At 45.3% G+C, this 13,124-nt stretch overlaps 1 protein-coding gene across 1 annotated transcript in view; it reads right to left on the bottom strand.

Moving 5' to 3' along the window:
- The window catches only part of LOC128327785 (golgin subfamily B member 1-like), a 98,630-nt gene that overhangs the window by 50,019 nt on the left and 35,487 nt on the right, over positions 1-13,124 (bottom strand). The window contains 2 exon segments of the mRNA XM_053257042.1: positions 5,694-5,862; positions 7,728-7,837. Of these exon segments, the coding sequence (XP_053113017.1) occupies positions 5,694-5,862; positions 7,728-7,837 (279 nt within the window).

Below are 13,124 nucleotides of genomic sequence, written 5' to 3'. Positions count from 1 at the left end.
GTTATGGTGTTATGCAGACACAGGTAGCAGGGATGTACGCGAGAAAAGAAGAGAAGAAAGAAGAGTTCTTCTCATGGTAAGAGTATAGAAGCTTTGTTTCTTGTCAGACCATTGTTCCAGCAGGTCATGACGGCTCTATCCTCCTGTCTTTCTGTGACAGGCAGGATGGAAGGTTTGGGTCTTTTTTGTTTTTTCAGCACCGAGTCAGTAGGAACATAGGAACATAGGAAGCTGCCATATACTGAGTCAGACCATTGGTCCATCTAGCTCAGTATTGTCTTCACAGACTGGCAGCGGCTTCTCCAAGGTTGCAGGCAGGAATCTCTCCGAGCCCTATCCTGGAGATGCCAGGGAGGGAACATGGAACCTAGATGCTCTTCCCAGAGTGGCTCCATCCCCTGAGGGGAATATCTTACAGTCCTCACATGTAGTCTCCCATTCATATGCAACCAGGGTGGACCCTGCTTAGCTAAGGAGACAAGTCATGCTTGGTACCACAAGACCAGCTCTTTTCCCTATATAAGTATAATATGCTTGTTGTGATATTGCTGCTATAACTATCTGGTTTAGCTGGATCTCAGATTGACAAAGGCCGAACTTGGATGTCTGGCTGAGTTGTGGTTTGTTTTTTTTGTGAGATAGTGTTGTGGTGAGAAATGGACAATGGTAGCTCAGTTCTCTCTGTGTGTAACATATTCTGGGTGATTGCTGAGATAAATTCCATTTCTGGCCTTGATACTAACTTGTGCTTAACTCACTGCTCTGGTCTGCTCTGCAATCTGCATTACAAGGTGTACTCGGTCAAAATGTGGCTGAGACATTGCAGTAGTTGATGTAGCTTATGGTTACACTTACTGCTGCTAAGGGTGCTGCTGTGCTGTGATAGCTGTTGCAATGCTAGGAAATAAGGAATCATAATTGTGTGTGAGAGAGAAACTTGTGTCAATGAAGTTACTGCAGTAAGGACACTGCGGCTAGCAGTGGATTTTGGGTAAGTGATTCTTTTTTGGCCATTTTGGATTGTCTTTGAAATATGTATTCTTTGTCGGGAGGGACAGATTCCTGTTTACTTGCAGTGTTTTTCAAGGCAAGGTTGCAAAATTGGCCGTAGGAAACAATGGGGAACTCGAAAACAACCCATTGTTCTCTATGGCTAGGCCCTGGGGACACCAAAGTGTGTTGGGCAGTAAGGCATGATGGGTGCTAGCTACCAGCCAATCCACAAGAAAAATGGGCAAGTGGACGATTTTAAACAAAGTTTAGTCTTTCCCCTTAGGATCCTATGGGGGTTTAGGGGACAGATATTTTGGTTTGGTTTTTTTTTAATCACCCACTTGCCAATTTTGACCCACTTTGGTTTCCTTAGGACCTACCCATGGGGAACAATGGAGTGTTTCGAGTTCCCCATTGTTCCCTATGGCCAAAAGACTCTAAATGGACTCAAAACGTTTCAAGTTTTTTGATGAAATGTTTCAAGGATTTTGCATTTTGAGCACAAAACAAAACACAAAATCTGTTTCATGTACACCTCTAGTTATTTTTCCTTTCCTTTTGAAACATTCCTATTTGGGGAGTCTTTCAGCCCCATGATATGCACCCCCCAGAGGATATAGATATAACTTATTTTTAGCTCACAGGATCATTGTAAAAACAGGTTTCTCAGCTGTAAATTATTATCTGGTAGTGATCCATTGTATTCATAAGGAATGTGTTCTGCACCTGTGCAGGGACCTCGCGGATATACTCACTAGCTCCTCATGACAACCACTCTGCCCTGCACGGGCTCTGTGCTTCCATTGAAACCGGCAAAGAGGGCGTCATTTTCTCAGTTTCTTGCAGATTGCCATATTCTGACGATCTTGTGACCCTCCAAGGTTTTTGGTTTGGGTTTTTAAGTACTGTTGCGGGGAGGTTTGGGAAGGTCTTATGAATACAAAGGATCACTACCAGATCATAAGTTAGAGGTGAGCAATCTGTTTATATGGATCATGATCTGTTGCACTCATAAGGAATGGCTGATTAGCCAGCTTCTAAATATGGTGGAGGGCACAGTAGACCCAGAAGCCTATGGCAACACTCTTTTCAACACACTCTTCCCAAACCCGGCCTGCTCAATCAATCGCAGGTCAAGGGCATAAGCTTTTACAAATGGCTGCTGAGAAACCACACAAATATCTGCCATTCTAATCCTCGACAAATGTGCTGCCAAAGCAGCATATGCTCTCGTTGAATGCACTCTTATCATGCGTAGGGGATCCACACCCTGTTGTTTGTAAGTCTGCACAATCAGCTCCACCAACCGATCCACTAGTCTCTGTCTCAAGATTGGTTGGCCCTTGCCTTTTCCTTTGTAAGCTACAAAAAGTTTCTTTGTCTTCCTTATTGTTTTGGTCTTTTCCAAGTAATATAACAGTGAGCGACGTACATCCAAAGAATGCTTATGCTCCAATGTTGTCTCTGGATTTTGAAAAAAGGTTGGTAGAGTTATTTCTTGATTTAGAGGAAACTCCATCACTACCTTTGGTCGGCAACTGGGGTCCAGTCTCATGACCACTTTATGAGGATAGAATTGTGTGTACGGGCTATCCGTACGAAACACTGTCATCTCGCTCACACGCCTGGCAGTAGTGATGGCAATTAGGAACGAGGTTTTTCAAGTGACTATTTTGGGAGTCACCTCCTTCGTTGGCTCAGAGGGGCCTTCAGTTAAAGACAACAATAACAAGGACAAGCTCCATTGTTCCATTGGTTTCCTTATTGGTGAATATAAATAGTTAATTCCTTTTAAAAATCTTTTGCAGTCAGGATGGGAGAATTCTGTTGATCCACCCTTAGGGATACATTTGCTAAGCCACTAAGCTTCAATGAGGTCATGTATAGCAACACCTGTTTTAAAGTGGCCCTTCTAGGGATGTAACCATGCTTATGTGCATATATTGCTAACTTTCTCCATTTGCTCTTATTTTTTCTTGTTGACAGTCTTCGATTATTGAGTAAAATGTTTTTTAAAACCCGATTCTCCACGCTGTCATTCACAGAGTCTTCACATCTGAGTGTGCACCTTTCCACCTTCCTGTACCAGAAGGTCTGGCCGAGGTGGGAACCTTTGATAACTCCTCCTCAAGAGTTTGAGTAGTGGTGCAAACCAGGGTTGCCATGGCCACATGGCATCACCAGAATGCAGGTTAAGTTGTCCCTCTTGATCTGCACTAGCACACAATTGACTAACGGTTGTGGTGGAAACAGATATAGGAGGCCCTTGTTCCACTGATGTTGAAACACATCTCCCGTAGTTTGGAGGTTCAATCTTTCTGGAACAATCATGACAGACTGTTGAATTATGCGTTATGCCTTCCAATGGAGATATTCTGCATAATCATGGTAGATTAGGCGGTGCTGAATGCTACAAACCACAATAATACGTAAGCTCTTTGACTTTGAAGTCCTTGAATGTTGTGCTGCAGGAATCCCTGAGTTCTTGCATACTGCATAGGGGACTTCCATGTGAGGGGCACAAAAGCTTGTATCGTAGCTGGCGCCATTAGTCTCGATAATACAGGGACAGTGCGCGTAACTGGAGCAACATCATTTGGAATGGCACTGCATATGTAGTTAGTGATGTGTAGTGGTGACACTGAAGGAGTTTCTGGACGAGACACCAGTACCTCCTCGAAATCTTGTTCATGTCGAGGCCACTACTAAGGAAACTATGAAAAGCTGAACCCGAAGGGGTGTTTGTCGAGGAATCCAACTTTGCCAGTAAAGTAGCAGCAGTGTTCTGGTCTAAGGAGACATCATCCTCTTGTTCATGCTCCACTGCCAGATCCAAGAAATCCACCCCCACCCCCCACATTCTCATGTTGGGGAGTAGATGGGGGATTGTACTCATGTTTGTGCTGGAGACAACAGGAGTAGTCTTCGAGGTGGTACCGCTGCTAGAAGCGAAGCCATCGCTCTTGTTGCCAATGCCGAAGGCTGCATTGACATGGAAGTCGATATCGACATTGACATCGAAGTCGATGTTGATGCCGTCATTAGGTCCGAGATTTCAGTAGAGGTGGATGTCGAAGTAGGAGTCTTTGGAATAGACCACATTGTCTAATGTTGTTACCTCAATGTTGATCGAGTCACTCCCTACACTGAAGGTGGGCTGTACACTTGTATCGAAGTCAGGGATGGTGTACCACCCTTTGCTTTGCTACGGTGCTTCTTATGTGGCAGGGATTCACTTTCCTTATCTGAAGAGTATTTGTGCTTGTCTTTATGACAGTGAGCCGATTTCGAGACCTCCGGTCTTTTAAAAACAGGCTCTACTTCCTCAGCAGCGGTTTTAGACTGCACACCCGCTGATTCCTGCACACTCCACACTGAGCCTGACTGCGAACCCAATGTCAAAGGGATCTCGGTGTTGGCGGTCAGAACTCCTCATTGTACAGCACTGAATGAAGGCAGAGTGCTCTGTTCTTGTTTGTTTTGAAAATGAGCAGCAAATTTTACATGCTGCAGTGTTGTGCTGTTCTCCCAAACACAGCAAATACAAGTCATGATAGTCCATAGATGGTAGCTTTTACGGCAGTCTACACATCTCTAAGTTTTTTGTGATTCCATGTCGACTAGGGATAACCCGAGACCTTCACCCCGTGACAGCAAAAATAAAATGTTTAACAAATTCAATCCATTAAGCAAAGAATGGTCTCAAAACAATCCTATGGTCAATGAAGCCCAAAATATCAGTCTTCCTCTTTCTTTTCTGTTTGTTTCTAGATAATCCAAGGAGACAGCAACAAGGTTTTGAAGCTATGGCGATCTAATAGAAACGGAGAAAATAGCACCCCCAACTGCTAATTTCAATGAAAGCACAGAGCATGTGCAGGGCAGAGTGGTCGTCACGACAAGCTAGTCAGTCTACCCGTGAGGTCCCTGCGCAGGTGCAGAACCCATTCCTTATTAATGCAACAGATCACGATCCAGATCAACAGAGTTATCATAAGAATTAGTAAGTTGAAGTATCTATCTATCTATCTATCTATCTAATTCTCTAAGACGTACCTATCGCTAATCCCATGTGTGGCAGCTCTCACAAGAGTTCGTGAGCAAGCTGCCAGGAGGGGCAGAGAAAAGCAGCAGCAGACAGGCATGCAGGCAGCGGGAGAAAGAAAACAGTGGCGGGGGGAGAAAACGGTGGCTGTGAGGGAGAAAATGGAGGCCGCGGTAGAGAAAGCTGAGAATGGGTGGCAGCCGGTGGGGGCTGAGAATGGGGGGAGAGCCGAGAGGAAGTGGGGGAAGGAGGGGGGAGAACTAAAGGCGCAAATACTCTGCGCCCAGGCCAGCTAGTGTGAAATATTCTAACTATTCTTATTAACTGTAACTGTTCTTATTATCTAACTTGTTAGATGGGCAGCACCCAGACTAATGTTTAGGAATCTAAATTCAGTTCGTGCAGGGGTTTGTGTGATTTTTCACCTACCCCCTTCTTAGTGCTGCACCCAATAACCCCTGAAAATATGTCCTTGGAAACCTGAAGGTGAGGGGGACCTTTGAGAACATATGTTTGGAAGACACAAGAGCTGCAGAAAAAAGGGATGGGAATCAGTGAAAAATTGCTATTTTAAAATGTGACTTATAGAAGTCTGAACATGTCTAAACAAAAAGTTTATTTCTACTTGGCCGACTCAGTTCACATTGCAACTCACCTTCTGTTCAGTTTGCAAAAGCTTTTCACTGAGTTCCTTGTTGAGAAGGTCTCTCTCTTGAAGTAAATTTCTCAGGTCTTCTATCCGTTCTACTTTTTCTTCTATACTTGAAAGCTTTTGTTCTTTCTCTCCAAGCAAAATTTCAAGCAAACCATTTCTTTCATTCAATCTGCCAGTAAAACAAATTGAGATTTGGATTCAAGTAGTCTCGGAAAAAATATTCAAAAGACATGCTATCTGCCTCAAAAATATGATTCTGGAGTGTTTGTTGTACCTGTGCTTTGTTTTACATCTGTTTTTGTTTCTTTTATCCATGCTATACACTCACACATAACATCCCCTCCAGCACAATGCCCTGTAAAATCATCCTGTCCCATACAGGATGATGAGATGAAGATGAGGATATATCTGAAAAAGTTGAATTAAAAGCTGTCTCTATATACCCAGGTGAGACAAACATTTCTATAAATGTCCATCAAAATAACTGATGAAAGCAACCTGCTTAGAAATCACCAATGAAGTTTATTTTATTTATTTTATTGTTATTTATATACTGCCTTTCATTAAAGCAATCCCAAGGCGGTTTACAGCAAAAAAATTAAACACAAGATGGTAAAAAAGACACAATTAAAATATTAATAGAAAAAAAAATTAAACAAATCTGATTTAAAAATTTAAAACAAAGGCATAAAAGCAGTAGAAACTATAAAGAGCAGCAGCAGAGAATCAAATAAATGCCTGAGCAAAAAGCCAAGATTTTACACTTTTTCTAAAAGTTGTGATGGAGACCAAGGAGTGAATCGCCACTGGGAGAGCATTCCAGAGTCTGGGGGCAGCAACAGAGAAGGCCCTGTCCCACGTGCATGACAGCCAAGCCTCCCTCATTGTCGGCACCCAGAGCAGAGCCCCCTCAGATGACCGCGTCAAGTGGGCAGCAGCCCTTGGGAACAGGCGGTCCTTCAGGTATCCCGGGCCAAAACCGTTAAGGGCTTTAAAGGTCAAAACCAGCACCTTGAATTGGACCTGGAAACAAACTGGTAGCCAGTGCAGCTCTTTCAAAATGAGTGTGATGTGCTCCCACCGGGCAGCTCCAGATAAAACCCTAGCTGCCGCATTTTGCACTAGCTGCAGTTTCCAGATATTCTTCAAGGGCAGCCCCACGTAGAGCGCATTACAGTAATCCAGCCTTGACGTGACTAAGGAATGGGTAACTGTGGCCAGATCTGCCTTCTCAAGAAAGGGACGCAGCTGGAGCACTAGCCGAAGCCGTGCAAAGGTACATCTGGCCACCGCCTCCACCTGAGCTTCCAAAAGCAGAGCCGGATCCAGTAATACCCCCAAGCTGCGTACTTGCTCCTTCAAGGAAAGTGCAACCCCATCCAGAACCAGTAAAATCTCCTCATCCCGATTGGCTCTCCTACTGACCAACATTACCTTCATCTTGTCCGGATTCAATTTCAGTTTATTAGCCCACATCCAACCCATCACGGCCTCCAGCCCCCGATTCAGGACATCCACTGCCTCCCTAGGATCAGGTGACAAGGAGAGATAGAGCTGAGTGTCATCCGCATATTGCTGACAACTCAGTCCAAGTCTCCAGATGACCTCTCCCAATGGTTTCATGTAAATGTTGAACAGCATGGGGGACAAGACCGAACCCTGCGGGACCCCACAGGCCAACGGCCATGGAGCCGAGCAGTAGTCCCCCCAGCACCACCTTCTGGACCCTCCCTCCAAGAAAGGACTGGAACCACTGCAACGCAGTACCTCCGATTCCCATACTCGAGAGGCGGCCCAGAAGGATACCATGGTCAATGGTATCGAACGCCGCCGAGAGGTCCAGCAGAACCAACAGGTTCATATTAATAAATTCATATTAACAATCTAACCTTCAAAAATTTGAAGACTTTTTGTCTCCCTCCATTATTTGCTGCAGATGTAAATGTTCAAAGACGTTTAAATATATATACAGCAATAACTAGATCTCGGTGAAGGGTTGTTTTATTTTTATTTTTAAAAGCATTTGATGTTTACCCTTTAAGTTGTTCATTCAAACTGGAAACCAAATCTTGGTGTTTTTCTGCATCACGTGCCTGCTGATTGCGCAGCTGCGTGAGCTGGGACTGCAAACGGTCATTTTCATTCTGCAAAAAAATGGTGTACATGATTGTCACTTGGCTGCCATACAAAATTTCATACCAAAACACACCATGCACACACAAACTGTGTGGGAGCAGCTTACTTCTCAAAAGGAAATGGCTAACACAAGAATGTATTTGTTCAACAATCTTAATTCAAAAGTAACTGATTCAGATTGAATTCTGCCATATTAATTTGTTTTCCTATGAACTTGTCAAAAATCAACCAATGATTATTGGAGAGGTTGAGGAATGCAATGCCAAAGCCAATGAAGTAAGCTCCATTGACACAGCAAATTTGTTATGCAGTCTAAATATGTTAAGTCTACCCAGCTTCATAGCACTAGCATGCAAGGTTAAACTGCAAACAACAGCAATCATAAGCAGAAGCAGCTCATAAAAACATATGAAGTTGCCATCAGATGCTGGGTAGGTCAAACAACATAGTAAGTATCACTTCTAAGAAAAATAAGCTATCACTTGGAAAGGGGCAGGACACACCTGTATAGCCCTCAATAGCTGCCCTTCTTCCTCTACACCAAATGCCACCTGTATTGAAAGGCTTTGTTATAACTCACATATACATTGACATGTTGCTGTCTGCTGCTGCTTGAGAAAAGGTTTGTAAATGGCCCATCTTTACACTCATGCATTTTTAGTATGTTAAGGGAACTATTAGTCACACACTTAGACTAGCAGACCAGTATTTAAAATTGCATTTCATTTAAATGCAGCTTAGAAACCCAAGCTTACTGTGTGTCTCACTTGTCTTAAGTGATAACTCATCAAAATTCATCAATGTGGGCTGTAGTAAATTGTCTCTATTCACAGTAACACACACACTAGCAACTGATCACTGCTGTGACAATGCTACCTCCTCACTTATTTGAATTCCCTCCCATCAAGATTATACATCCCTTCTAAGCACAGGACTTCTGTGCTGTCAATTCAACTACATTACAATAACATTCATGACCATCTCAATAGCTCAACCAATGGCTAGGGAGTGCTCAATTCCATAAGGTGAAGCCAGTGCTCTTGCAACCCACAGGCAGGGAGGAGCAGATAAGGGAACAAAAACAGGGCCAAGGAGCAAATCCCAGATTATAAACTTATTTTTTCAAGGAGAGTATGATCGGAGTAAACCCATCCCCCTAGATCAGACATAATGCTAACTACAATCTCTGTCATGTCTGGCTCCAACTTTATTTTTATTAGATCTCATACAATCCATTATGACCCCAACCCTAGACAGTGCTGCACTTGGATCTGATGCAAAATAGGAAAAAAACAGGTTGCTCACCTGTAACTTATGATCTGGTAGAGATCCATCGACATCCACAAGAAGTGGGTTCTGCGCCTGATCAGGGACCATGCGGTAGCTATGCCGAAGCTTGTCAAGGTGTCCTGACTACGCCCCCATGCCCCGTGAGTGCTATTTAAAGGTGGGCAAGACACGCATTCCTCAGTTCTTGGATGACCACTGAGGAGGATGATCACCCAGGTAAGACTGTGAGTTTTTTCCTTGAAACAGTGACGAGTGAGCAGACCAACACCACAGTGAAAAGGCCTGCACACCTAAACATACAGCCATAGAACCACACTACTGCAAAGGGATAGGGAGGGAGGGTCTTATGGATGTCGATGGATCTCTACCAGATCATAAGTTACAGGTGATCAACCTGTTTATCTGGATCGAGATCCGTCGAGATTCATAAGAAGTGGGTGTTTAGCTAGCTCCAAATAGAGGAGGGTGCAGTAGTAGTTAGGGCAACACCCGCTTTAATACACTCCTCCCAAAGGTAGCCTCTGCTGCAAAGTGTATGTCTATGGCATAATGTTTCACAAAGAGGGCCTCGGAAGACCAGGTTGCTGCCTTGCAGATGTCTGCAAAGGTCACCCCGGAGAGGTGTGCAGCCAAGGAAGTGTGTGCCCTGGTTGAATGGGCCTAGATGGCTTCTGGTGGAGTCTTGTTCTGCAGCTGTTATGCCAGGCATATGAGTTCCACTAACCACCTGGATATGCGTTGGCTTGAGATGCAGGTGCCCTTGGAAGAACCCACATAGGCCACAAATAGTCTCACTGTGATGTGAAAGTCTTTTGTCCGTGCCAGGTAATAAAGGAGTGCTCTGCGCATGTCGAGTGAGTGCAAAGATCTTTCCAGTGCTGACGATGGGTTCCTGAAGGACGACAGGAGGACAATGTCCTAGTTCAGATGAAAGCTGGACACAATCTTAGGTTGGAAGGTTGGGTCCATACGCATAAGGACCTTGTCTTGGTAGAACCTGATATATGGCAATTATTGATTGTGTGTGTGTGTGGGGGGGGACATGTATGGTACTTCCTGGGTCCAATCCAGTTGGAACGCATCCCCTAGGGATAGAGGGTCGTGTTCTGCTCTGGAACAGAAACGGGCACATTTGGTGTTCAAGGAGGTCACAAACAGGTCTACTGTTGGCTGAATCCACTGACTGAAAAAGGGAGTGATATACTCCGACTTGAGGTCCCACTCGTGATGCCTGTCTTGGGGGAAGACTCAGCTGAGGTTGTCCGCCAGGACACTGTCTAGTCCAGGGGTGGGGAACCTTGGCCCTCCAGCTGTTGTTGAACTACAACTCCCATCATCCCCAGCCACAATTATTATGGCTGGGGATGGTGGGAGTTGTAGTTCAACAACAGCTGGAGCGCCAAGGTTCCCCACCCCTGGTCCCTTGATGTGGACAGCTATCAGCGAGACTTGGTGCCAAATGCACCAATTCCATATCTGAACTGCCAGGGCGAAAAGGCTGTGAGACATTGTCGTACCCTGGCGGCTGATGTAAACCAGAGCTGTTGTGTTGTCCAGTTGGATGTGAACGGATGAGCCCTGGATAAGTGGCAGAAAAGCTTGTAGTGCAAGAAAAACAGCCAGTAATTCCAGGAAATTGATCTGTAGTTGGGCCTGTTGTGGCGTTCACCTGCCTTGAGTTTGGTGGCGGCCGCAATAAGCTCCCCAACCTTGAAGGGAGGCGTCCATTGTTAGCCATACCATCGGGATTTGAACTTGAAAGGGGATCTCTTCGAGGAGGTTGTTTCGCTGTTTCCACCAGGAGAGTGAGTCCAGGACCTGTGGTGGAATCTCCAGGAGCCTCCTTTGGCTGTGTCTGGTTGGTTGAAAAACTGTCAGAAACCACAGCTGTAACTTCCTCATTTTTAATCGTGCAAAGCGGATGACTGCATTGCAGGAGGCCATGAGGCCTAAAAGACATTGGGTTGTATACACCGTTTGGACTGGAGAATGTTGGCAGAAGTTCACTAGGTCTTGAATGTGGAGAAATCACTTTTCTGGCAAGTATGCCCTTTGGTGCTCTGTGTCCAAGACAGCCCCTATGTAAGTGGTCACTGGAACTGGGTCCAGGTGCGACTTTGTCCAATTCACCTGGATGCCCAAGTCTTTCAGAAGGTCCAACACACAGTGGACATGTGAAAGTAACTCTTTTTTGTTCTTTGAAGTCAAGAGCCAATCGTGTAAATGCGGGTAAACTGTAATCCCCAGCATCCTTAGATGGGCAATCACTGGAGCCATGCACTTTGTAAAGACCCTTGGGTCGGTGGACAACCCAACAGGCAATACATTGTATTGGTATGCTTGGCTTCCTACAGTGAATCGTAGGTATTTTCGGTGCTGTGGTCTGATGCTCACATGAAAGTAGGCGTCTTTCAGGTCCAGTGTCGCAAGCCACTTTTCTCCTTGCAGAAGTGGAAGAATTTGTTGCAATGCCATCATTCGAAACTTCCTGACGTTCACAAACTTGTTCAAATGGCGGAAGTCCATGATGGGGCGAATCCCCCTGTCCGGCTTTGGGATTTGAAAGTAGCAGGAGTAGAAGCCATTCCACCTGTCTGCCCATGACACCGGAGCTATTGCCCCCTTCTCCAATAGCTCCTTCACTTCATTGTAGAGCATCTGTTGAAGGAGTGGATCTCATTCCGATGAATCGTGGTACTGTCCTGAATTCGAGGGCGTATCCCACTGATATGATCTTCAGGACCCAATGGTCTGATGTTATATGGTGCCATGCAGGAGCATGGCTGGACAATCTGATGAAATGAGATGGCGGAGATGGTAGTAGAGCCCCCGCAGGCGGGAATGGGGAAAAGGATGGTGTCGGTGAGCAGACTGATGTCTCAGGGACGCTTTTGAGAGTCGGTGGCCTTGAATTGAGACTACCCCAACTTTGACTTGGCCTGATATGGTCGCCTGTGGTATGTGGAATAGAGTTTCTGGTATTCCCAACGATCTTGACGCCGGGATGGTGGTCGCTGCCTCTGAAAGGTGGAACAGTACTTCTGCTGGTATGACGATGATGTGGAAGTTTGACTCGTGAAAGTCCTAGCTGTAAATTTAGATTTCTTTAACTGTTCCATTGTTGAGTCTGTTGCTTCACTAAACAGGCCAGTGCCGTCTAGACCCTCTATCTTATCACGCATGTTGGGTTGCAGATTAGTAGAGCACAACCATGCGTGTCTACCTAAGGTGATCATCGCTGTCATTGCGCGAGATTCACTATTAGCCAAATGCTTGGCAATGCTAAGTAGTTGTCTGGTCAGGTCGCCAGACTTTTCAAGTGTCTGAGCGAACCTTTTCCAAAAGTCATCTGGAGGCAATGTGTCCAGGTCTGTCAGCAAGTCTTCCCAGATACTATAGCTGTACATTGCTGTACAGGCAGAGTAGTTAGCCACCTTGATTGAGAGGCACGAGGTTGAATACACTTTTCTCCCTATGAAATCCAGCTTTCGACTCTCTTTGTCTGGTGGTACTGTGTAATGCTTCCCTTCTTTCGATGTGGAAGCGCAATCAATCACCAGACTGTTTGGCACAGGATGTTTAAGAAGATAGGCATTCTCCTTGTCTTGGACACGGTATAGGCTCTCGAGGTGCTTTGACGTCGGAGTGGAAGTGTGGAGAACCTCCCAGGTGCACTTGGCCGCTCGTGTAATAACTGGCAACATTAGCAAAGTCACTGGAGATGTCGTTTGGGTCTTTAACATGAAATTATAGACCAGATTGTAGGAACACAGGAAGCAGCCACATACTGAGTCAGACCATTGGTCTATCTAGTTCAGTATTGTTTTCACAGACTGGCAGCGGCTTCTCCAAGGTTGCAGGCAGGAATCTCTCTCAGCCCTATCTTGGAGAAGCCAGAGAGGGAACCATCGTCTATGGTTGCTAACTCTAGCGGAGCTCCAAACCCAGTGCTGCAGCCATGGCCCGGACATGTTTATGGTATGCCTTGAGCTCTTCGTTAGGCGA

The sequence above is a fragment of the Hemicordylus capensis genome, chromosome 1, assembly GCF_027244095.1.
Source record: "Hemicordylus capensis ecotype Gifberg chromosome 1, rHemCap1.1.pri, whole genome shotgun sequence".
In the NCBI taxonomy this organism is placed as follows: Eukaryota; Metazoa; Chordata; class Lepidosauria; order Squamata; family Cordylidae; genus Hemicordylus; species Hemicordylus capensis.
The sequence above is the reverse complement of the archived record's forward strand: the minus strand, read 5'-3'. Positions and strand labels throughout refer to the sequence as shown.